Source organism: Galeopterus variegatus, unplaced genomic scaffold (assembly GCF_000696425.1).
Source record: "Galeopterus variegatus unplaced genomic scaffold, G_variegatus-3.0.2 Scaffold1080, whole genome shotgun sequence".
NCBI classification, from domain to species: domain Eukaryota; kingdom Metazoa; phylum Chordata; class Mammalia; order Dermoptera; family Cynocephalidae; genus Galeopterus; species Galeopterus variegatus.
In genome coordinates, this window is record NW_007727191.1 from 304,165 (window position 1) to 315,088 (window position 10,924).

Sequence of the window (10,924 nt, forward strand, 5' to 3'; positions counted from 1 at the left end):
GGTCTGTATGTGGGATCCGAACCCTCGGCGGGAGCACTGCTGCGCTTCCCAAGCGGCGCACTGTAGCAGTGCGCCACCGGGCCGGCCCCAACAAATGTGTTTTTTAAAAGGCACCATTAAAAAAACAACAATGTAAGTTACAAAATGGGAGAAAATATTTATATTACATATAGCTGACAAAGGATAGAATATATAAAGAGCACTTAACCCAATAATATTATGATAATCCTATAAAGATTGAGCAAACAATTTAAACAAACACTTTATAAAAGAAGACATACAAATGGCCAACCAGGGCATAAAAAGATGATCAACATCATTAATCATCAGGGAAACGCAAATTAAAACCATTCTGAGATACCACTACACACCATTAGAATGGCTAAAATGAAAACCTCAAGAGTTAGCAAGAATATAGAGCAACAGAATTTACATACGCTGCTGGTAAAAAAATATAAAATGATACAACAACTTTGAAAAACTGCCTGGCAATTTCTTAAAAAGTTAAACATAGCACCTACCATATGGCCCATTCACCCTACACTGACACCTTTACCTAAACATACATCCATACAGGGGCTTGTACGTGAATGTTCATAACAGATTCGTTCATAATAGCCCCCAAACTGGAAACAACCCAAATGTCTGTGTATTAGTCCGTTTTGTGTTCCTTTTACAGAATACCTGAGACTGGGTAATTTATAAAGAAAAGTAGTTTATTTGGCTTACGATTCTGGGATAGCTGCATCTGGCATGGGCCTCAGGCTGCTTCTACTCATGACAGAAAGTGGCAGCAGCCAGTGGGCACAAGCAGAATACATGGCGAGGGGAAGCAAGAGAGAGAGAGAAGGTGCCAGGGTCCTTTAAACAATCAGCTCTCGCAGGAACTAATAGAGTGATAACTCACTTACTACCCTCCCCCCCATGGAGAGCATTAATCCATTCATGAGAGACCCACCCCCATGACTCCATCAGTTTCCAACACTGCCACATTGGAGATCAAATTTCCACATGAGTTTTGGAAGGGACATCACATCCAAACTCCATCAGTCTGTCAATAGGTAAGAAGATAAAATGTGGAATATCTATAACAATGGAATACTACTCAGCAATAAAAAGGAACAAATTACTGAGACATATCATGACGTGAATGGATGTTAAAATAACTGTGTGCGAAAAAACCCAGACACAAAAGGGTACATGCTATATGAGTCCATTTATATCCTATTTTAGAAAATGAAACATAATCTCTAGTGAGTGAAAGCAGATCACTGGTAGACTGGGGTTATAGATGAGGGAGAAAGGACTTCAATGGGGCACAAAGAATCTTCTGAGGGTGAGAGAAATTTCCTATATCTTGATTGTGGTGGGGATTTCATGAGCATGATTCTCTCTCATTCATCACTCAATGGTCCAGTTTAAATGGATGCATAAATTGTATGTAAATTATACCTCAATAAAGTTGATTTTTAAAAGTAATGAAAACCAATGAAAAAAGAATCTATACAAGTTAACATTTTGAATTAGCATATCCAACGTTTGGGTAAATAGTGCTTCTAAACTGCTTAATAGTTCACCTACATAGTTTTTTCCTCAGGTAGTGTCAACATGCATCACCTCTAGATCTGGATTTTGTGATTAATTTGCCTGACAAACCTCATACAGTGCTCCCGAAGGGTAATTCCAGCCTAATTCCTCTCTGAATTTCAACAAGTTCTCAATGAGTGTGGTCCATATCAATGAGGTTTTATATAACTGCAAAAGGAGGAGGAAATCCTTGGCAGAAAAGCTCAGGGAGGGGATGGGAATGGCGATGCTGCCCATATGACTTCCAACCTTTGTTCGAAGTTTGGTTCTTTTCCAGACTTTTATGCTGTCATGCCAGCCTGTCTTTACATAAACTTCTGCTGGTAAGTACCGTTGGCCATTTGTATCTGCAGGTTCCACATCTGTGGATTCAACCAACCCAGGATTGAAAATATTTGAAGGAAAAAAAAAAACCCAACAAAAAATAATAGTACAATAATAAAAGATAATATGTTTTAAAATGTATAATTCCAGCCTAATTCCTCTCTGAATTTCAACAAGTTCTCAATGAGTGTGGTCCATATCAATGAAGTTTTATATAACTGCAAAAGGAGGAGGAAATCCTATTTACATAGCATTTACATTCTATTCAGTATTATAAGTAATCTAGAGATTATTTTAAGTGTACCAGAAGATGTGTCTAGGTTTCACGCAAATACTACACCATTTTATATCAGGGACTTGACCATTCCTGGAGTTTGGTATCCACAGAGAGTCCTGGAACCAATCCCCTGCTGATAGTAAGGAACAACTATATGCAACCAAGTTGCTTAGAAAGACAAAATTCAAATATACTTGAATTTGATCTCATAAAATTAAAGACCACCTAGAGAGACATACTGATAAAATCATGTAGATGTTCATTAAGAAACCAGTATGTAATGAAGACTGACTATTTGTGACAGACCATTTCCCAGCCATTTTCTTTCCATTCACTACTCACTACAGTCCTCTAATGTAAATTTTATTATTACCTCTACTTTTTTCCATTATGGAAACTGATAATCAGAGAGGCCCAGTTATTTGCCCAAAGTCACGCAGCTAGTAAGATGCAGGGCTGAGATATTTTGGGCACTTTTAACTGATGTTTAGTTACAGACCCATGAACACAAAACTTAAGCAAGTAAATACATATAGCTTTGGATTCATGTATTAGTACTTTTCGCATTACCAATAAAAAATGCACACATTTAAATACACGGCTAACATTTTGTGGGGCTTTTGCTTGTCACCAAAATGTCATATTCTTCCTATTAGGCAATCAATTTTTGAAGGGAAAATAATTCACCTGCATCTTTAAAGAGGAGACTTTATATAAAACAAAGTCACATAAGCTCCCAGGGAAATGTCCCCAAATACAGGGAGAACTACTGCTCTCTAGGAAAAACCAGAAATGTATCAAATTGTAAAACAAACAGAAGAGCAAGAAACAGAAAAGATTGAACTTAGGTAACTGGAGAGTTAATATGGAACCAAGGAGTCAGTTAAACTGCTTAAACTTACTCATGGTCAGTCTCATGGCTGACTATACTATAAAAATCTGTTAAACTGTTAGTCACCACCTAGGGCTGCCATTTGACAGAGAAAAATCGTACATAGGTTTGCAGTTTGGACACTTTTAAAATATTCATACAAAAATGTCATAACCTACTAATGTTTTTAATATAATGGAAGATTAAATAAATGCATTGATGAATACTTATTTGCATCCTAACATGATCCCAAGTTAATGTGTTGCTTAAAGATTCATAAGTAAAAGAAGACTGCATGGAAAAGAAATTGCTAGCTTAACCATCAATTCTTCTACATACCTTTGGTAATTCAAAGTCTGAAATCATTAATCAATAATGAAACTAAGTACATATTCTGATCTTCAACAAAAATCTTCTTCAGTCATTAAGCCAAATAATATGGAGTTCCAGAATTTATGTACTCAGGTCATGGTTAAAGCATAACATTCTGAAGTAGTTTCCATCACTCAATTCTAATAAATTTAGTCTTGGGATACTCCTAGGAATTATATCACTTAGCATAAAGCATTTATTTGAGTAGGGAGGCTAATATCATCACAAATATAAAAAAAACACATGTTCAAGTAAAGTCTTTACCTGAATACGCAGCTTTCTCATTTGAGACCCACCCCACTCCTTTCTTTTCCTAACCAGCCTTTCCGCTTTCCCTTTTCCCTGCACAATGCTGATGGGATGAGAAAGTGACTTCACAATAACCTCCTGCTGCACAACCTTAAACTCCAAATCCATTCTGCGGACTGGGACTGGTCCTGGCTCTGCCCGTAACTTCCCCTTCTGATGACACAAGGCCAACCTCCCTTCACTTAAATGTTTAAATCTCTACCCCGATGAGAACATGGGTTGCATGTAACATACATGACACTGCACTGCATGTGTGCGCTCATTCCCACTTAAATATGCCTAGAAATAACCCAGCCCTTGTTAAAAATATGTATGTTTCTATAGCCATACCCTTAAAAGCTGTAACCCCTACTTACTCCAGGAGCTTGGTTTTTGGTCATGAGACCACATCACTCCTGGCTTGCACAGCCCAATAAACTCCCTTCAGTTAGAGGCTCAAATTCTCTTCGCGTTTCCTTGGCATACACAATAGACAAGGACCCTGCAGGTGCTTACCCGCAAGAACATTTCCTCCCTCTATGGCAATTTCCAGTGTTACTGGAATGCAGAGATAACCTAACGGGGGTGATAATGTCATGGTCTGATTCCAATGACACTTTTCTATGTTTGGCATGAATTCCAATTTCAATCACACTGCGCTGATCTGCCAGAGGGAGTGCAGAAGGGATGGGACAGAGCACACAGCTACCATCTGCTTCCCTCCCCTGCATCCCTAGAAATGAAGACAAGAGTGGGAGTCTCTGCTAGAGACAGAAGCAAAGTGTACTTCACAGCGGGCCCACTGAAGTGTCTTCAGGCAGCAGTGTTTGGACCTGGCACATTGGAAAGCGACAGAGACACCCTGCAATAGTAGTGTTGGATCTCACTGTCAGGATTTGCAGTGCAGCCCAGCAGCTGCAAGACTAGACCAAGTGAGGCCTGCAGACGCCTGTCTACAGCCTACTGTCTTTACATGCATACAGGCTTCTCCAGTGTCCCACGGGTCTCACCACTCCCTATTGTCTTAGCCGGCTACTACATTCATGTATTTTACCACCTGGCCCCTTTAAGGCCAGCTTGCAGCTTGCAACCCTGGTCTGTACTGATCAATTAAACAAGATACTTACAGCTGCATGACCAAGTACAAGTGATTCGGGCTTTCATAAATGTCTTCAAGGGCAACAATGTTTTCATGCTTAATCCTAAAAGAAAGAAAAAGGCACACACAATATTAAGTACAATTAGACATGAAAAATTTTAGGAATAGATGTCATAGCAAAAAGTTACAAGACAGATTCCAAACTCCATAGCAAAATATTTAAGACTTCACGATCTTGTCCCCAAACTTTTTCCAGACCCATTTCTCAATATTTCTCTCCTAATCTCTGCTCCTCTTCATTCCTAAGGCTCAATACCCTACAATTTAGCAATAGTGGATTAACTACTGTTGCAGGATATGCTTCCTAGTCTAAATCCCAGAAGTGGGCCAAACCCATCAACATCCTACTATCTTGCAGGGCCCAACTCAAATAGCTTAGCCCCTGGGCAGAATTCAATTCAACTCACTGTCTGAAATCCCTCCTCTCACATCTCACAATGGCCATCCCAGACTGGCCTGAACAGTTCATTGTATGCATATCCATCTCCCATAACAGGCTATATCATTCAGGGAACAGTTTCACCACCATTCTTGAATCCTGCGTAAGCAAAGGAAAATCAACCTGACTCCTCACTGACCCACCGCCGCCAAATGTCAATTCAGTTTCGCAAGAGAACTAGGCCAGTGCTACTCCACGTGTGTTCTCAAACAGGTAGCACCAGCATCTCTAGGAAGCTTGGTAGAAATGAACATTCTCAGACTCCACTGAAGTCGTAGAGAAACAGAATCTCTGAGGGTGGAGCCCTGGAATCAGTACTTTAATGAGATCCTCAGATGATCTGTATGCACAAAGTAGAGCTTGAAAATACTGTTAGAACAGTGCTTACAGTTTTGATCTCATCATCACATCTTACCTTGTGAATATGTATAATCAATTTAAAAAACAAACAAACAAAAAACCCTTCAATGTGCAAACGAATTGACTGGGGATCTGGTTACAATGAATGTTCTGATTCAGTGAGTCTGGGATGGGGCCTGAGAGTCCACATTTCTAACCAGCTCCCTGAGAGATTCTGATGTTACTGATCTGGCTAGCAAAGTACTAACTAAAGAACCAAGGAAGAAGAAAACAGCCTAATTCTAGCCCCTAGATGCATTAAGAGCAATTTCTGCTTGGAATGTAAGGCCTGATACTTATTTAAAGCATTTGAGAGAAGAATCATTTCATTACTCGATGAGTTAATTAGCTCTTACCACAAGCCTTTCACTGAAATGATGCTGAATCATTTAAAAACAAGCATGTAACATGCAGATTCTTGTGAACCCCTTGAAAGCAGGGACTATATTATTCATTCTGTTTCCCTCCTGTGCCGAGCATAGATTTGCTTAATAAGTATTTGCTGAGTAAATAAATGACATTTAAAGGTTGTTGCCACTAAACAGCAAAAAACAACATTATTTAGTTAGGGAAAAAAGAGGCAATCTTCCTAAGTATGAGATGTCATCCCCACAAAAAGAAATTTATAGGTAGAACAATCAAGAATATTATCTTCGCTTTGAGTTGAAAGAAGAGAACAAGATAATTAACTAAGAGCGGCAATGCTTTGCTTTGATTTCTACAGCTCTTATTAGTTAACGCAGTTGTTTTGTAGGAGCTGAAATGAGAGATTATATCGAATTCACATTTCACCCAATTCCAATGCATAGAGCTTAATTATTTATTTGTCAGCAGTGATTACTGCACAACCTAAGCAAAATAATATCTGCAATATATTATAAGAAGCAAATGAACTATGCTACCATGGAAACCAAGAGAGCTTAATTTGGGACTAAGATCCTAGACTCTCGTGGCATTATCATTATTGGATATAACTAAGAGAATATGACCACAAAAAGAATACACCATGTAGATTTTCCTTTTTTTGGAAAAAAAAATTTTAATTGCCTTTGAAATCAATAACATGGGCACAATATTTTCTTTCAGTCTAGTTAATTTGGGCATTAAGAGCCTAGATTTATGGGATTATGAGAGGAATGGGATTACAGGAGGGCTGCCACATAAAATGCAGGGCACACAGTTACATTCAAATTGTAGATAAGCAATGAATACTTTTTAGTATAATTATGCTCCAAAATTGCTTGGCTGTTTATCTGAAATTCAAGTGTAACTGGACACCCTGTACTTTCATACACTAAATGTGATCACCCTAGTTACATGAATCACTCAATCAGCCTCTGAACCGGATTTAGAGATTGGCATCTGCAGTCCTAGCTCCCCTTGGAGGTCAAGCCAAGAAGGCTGTTTGAGCCCTGGAGTTCAGTCCTTAATACAGAGTCAACTACCAAATATACAAAGAATCAACTAAATACAAAGCACCTGTCTAGCCAAAGTGGCACACTCTAATAAATTAAGACTACAATTCCCTCCTTGGATGCATGGGAGAGAGAAATTAAAGGTTATGTAACCTGCCATCATGTCTCACAGGAGTACTAACTAGAAATTAAATTTAATCCATTGGAGCAATCCAGAGAGGTACCGCAGACAGTGGGAACAATCCCAAATAGCATTGTCACAGTAGCTGGAAAGAAATTTTTACTAATTATCCCTCTTAACTAATGTATTAATGAATCAAGCAATCAAGCAATTGTCATTTACTGAGTTTCTGCTATGTGTCAGGAGAATACAAGAAAAATATAAAATAAGGCTTTGCCCTCAAAAAGCTCATCACCTAGATGGAGAGACCCGTGAAGCAATTAGAAAGAATTAAATTATAAACTCTGTAGAATTGCCTTTAAGGTCAGAGAAAGGGGGCCCTGTATGGGTTGGAATTACAGGGAAGGCCTCAAAAAAACGATGAAGGATGAGCTGCGATGGGTAATATTTGAATAAGCATACTTGAGAAATTTCAAATAAATCCTAAAATGGCCTCTTAACTGTCTCTTCAGAAAAGTGGTTTAATTAACTTGCACTTGGTAGAACATGGTAAAAGAAAACATTCTGGCCGCCCACATCTGTTCTCGGGTACTTTATTCCACCCTCAGACTTCTTGCAATATACAAAAACTGAACTTAAAAGTCTTAACATTATTTTAGTACATAGGTTGTTTCCACAAAATGCCATATGAATATGCACACATTTCTAGGACTAGGGCTCAAACATGAGCTGAGCATCTATTCTATGCAAACGTTTACCACATGCTGAATTCTGTCTTTTCATTATTCACTCAACAAATATTTGATATGCCCACCACGTACCAGGCGCAGTCCTAGGTACTATGAATTTATTGGAGGACAAGACACAAGAGAGACAGTCTCGGCCCTTATGGAGTTCACACAAACTACAGCTAGAACACTTCTCAGGCAGTCTGTCTTATATTTACCAGAAATCAGCCTCCTGGTAATTAATAGTGAGTCCTGGGAGCAACAGAGAATGAGCTTAAGTCCTCTTCTCATATCTCCTGCAAATACTTGGGGCTGTAACGCCTCTTCTTAGACTTCTCATCGTTGACCAGTCCCCTACAACATGGTTTCTGTTCCTCTCATCACTCTATTGTCACTCTTATTTGTCCATACTGTGGTATCCAGAACTGAAAATAATGATCCCAATGTAAAACACAGCATCAAGTATAGAGTATTAAATAATAGAGCAGCACTATTAATCACCATGAGCTGGATATTACACTTCTGTAAGTAAAGCCTAACATTAGGTTCCTCTCTTTTTTTTTTAAGCACCTGAATAACTGTTGGCACATGAAGAATATAAGTTCCATGTAGGTAGGGATTTTTGACTGTTTTGTTCACTACTGTCTCTCCAATGCCAAGAAAAGTGCATGACATTGTGATACATATTTGTTGCACGCATGAATGAGTGAGTGAATGAATGAATGAATATTAAGCTTAGGGTCAATTTTCACTTGAACTCTAACAAACACAATTTCCTTTCTTACTCAGGCTTGATCTTTTGAGCTTAGTCTTCACTCTTAGTTTCATTAAATTCAATCTTTCTGGGTTCTATGCTGTACTTTAGATGATCAGCAGTATTCTGAATCTTGATTCACTTATCTATTGTATTTATTATCCCTCCCAACTTTGTGCCATCTGCATATTTGGTACACATCCATCCCATAAGTCTTCATCCAAATTCCTAATTAAAATTTTAAATGGGAAGGGTATATGTCAGAGTTCCATGGTATTCCACCAGAGACCCCCATCAAGAGAACCATGCATTAATCAACTGGCTTCAATTGCTGTCTAGCTGCAAACCCAGCAGTACCATCACCTAGCCCATATTTTACCATCCTATCTATAATGAGACAGTTAAATGCTTTGCTGAAATGGCATTCCTCAGCTCCACACACCATATAACACTATTTAAAAGGGAAATGGGATGTTTGGGAAGATTTGGTCTTAGTAAACCCATGTTAGCTCCTAGCAACCACTACAATCTTTACTAAACGATCACAAACCATCTGCTTAATTTTCTGTTCCAGAATTTTGCTCTGCACTGAAGTCAAGCTTTCTAGTTTATAGAGCTCATATTCTACCTATAAAAAACATAAAAAGTTTGGAAAATTTGACAACATCTCTTACATTGTTTTCTTGAAACATTTCAACTGTGACTCTTTTGTAACAAGTGCAATTTCCTCAGTCCTCTGGTATGTACAAATTTAAACCTAGTGATGAACTAATTTTATAACTTTCTTTAGGACCTACTTACATAGCTGTTTTATATATACCATTTATTGAGTGTTAACTACGTGTCAAGACTGTAGTAAGTATTTTTAATTATTTCATTTAATATTAACAACAACCCTACAAAGTAGGCTTTATTTTCCCCATTTTTACAAGTGGGGGGATAAGAGGGAGGGGCTAAGATCTCAAGAGGTTAAGTAATATTCCAAGGTCATATAACTCATAACTGGCATTGCTGAGATTCAATCTAAGTCTATTCTCACCCCCAAGTCCATGTTAAAACAATTACACTCACTTCATTTTAACTAAGTTATAGTGAGAATATTCTAGAGCTCATATAAATTCAGAGTTATTTGTGTAAAATTATAACACCTAAAGTCAAAGTATTCATTTCATCACTCACAATACAGGATCCACTTCGGGGGGTGTAGAGATGTGTTGAAGTATCTGAATCTAGTGAATACTCTCAAGATACTTGGTTGTAAACATCCTGATCCATGAAATGCCAGCAGGTCACAGCAATTCAGAGAAAGAGATGTTCAGGACTCTGCGCCTGCCCGTGCTGCACCACCGGAGCCCCACGGAGCCGCCGCCACCGGGGACAGAGCCCAGGGAGGAAGAACCAGAAACACAAGAAGAGGAACATTTGATGGAAGAAAAGAAAAAGAAAAAGCAGGAAGAAAAGAAAAAGAAGGAAGGTGCTAAGAAAAAGGCTGCTGATCAAAAAACCAAAGTCACTGGAAACCCAACTCCTCGAGTCAGGAGTTGGAGGCCCAACGCGGAGCCGGAGCAGTGTCTGTGAAGCACCTGGGCTCTGCTGAGACCACCATGCCGCTTCCTCTTCACCACAGCTTCAGCCGCTGCTGCCGCCACCGGAGGAGCAGCCATCTATTGTCTTTCCCCACCGCGAAAGTGCGGAGCTGCTCCGGCTTGGCCCGCGGGGGAGCCCCAGGAGCTGCAGGGAAGTTCCATGGTGGTCTGTGAAACCCTGCCACAATGAATAAACATCAAAGAAAAGACACCAGAAATACGAAAAATCAAGAAAGTACACCACCCAAAGATAATAAATCTCAAGCTCTAGACCCTATAGAACAAGAAGCCCTTGAAATGACAAGGAATTTCAAGTGATAATTCTAAGGAAACTGAATGAGATAAAAGAAAACTCAGCTAGACATCATGAAGAAAGGAGGAAAAATATACAGGACCTGAAAGAGGAAATGTACAAGGAAATCAATGCCCTGAAAACAAATGTAGCAGAACTTGCCAAACTGAAGAAGTTATTCAGTGAAATAAAAAACACAATGGAGAATTTAGCCAGCAGGCTTCTCGAAGTTGAAGACAGAACCTCTGAAGTTGAAGATGGGCTGTTAGAAATAACACAAGCAGACAAAAAAAAAAAAAAAAAAAAAAAAAA

At 38.9% G+C, this 10,924-nt stretch overlaps 1 protein-coding gene across 1 annotated transcript in view; it reads right to left on the reverse strand.

The window, feature by feature from the left end:
- Window positions 1-10,924, reverse strand: part of CAMK1D (calcium/calmodulin-dependent protein kinase ID) — a 255,649-nt gene that overhangs the window by 141,489 nt on the left and 103,236 nt on the right. The window contains exon 3 of the mRNA XM_008574657.1: window positions 4,847-4,921. Coding sequence (XP_008572879.1) covers window positions 4,847-4,921 — 75 coding nt within the window. The remainder of the gene's footprint in view (window positions 1-4,846; window positions 4,922-10,924) is intronic.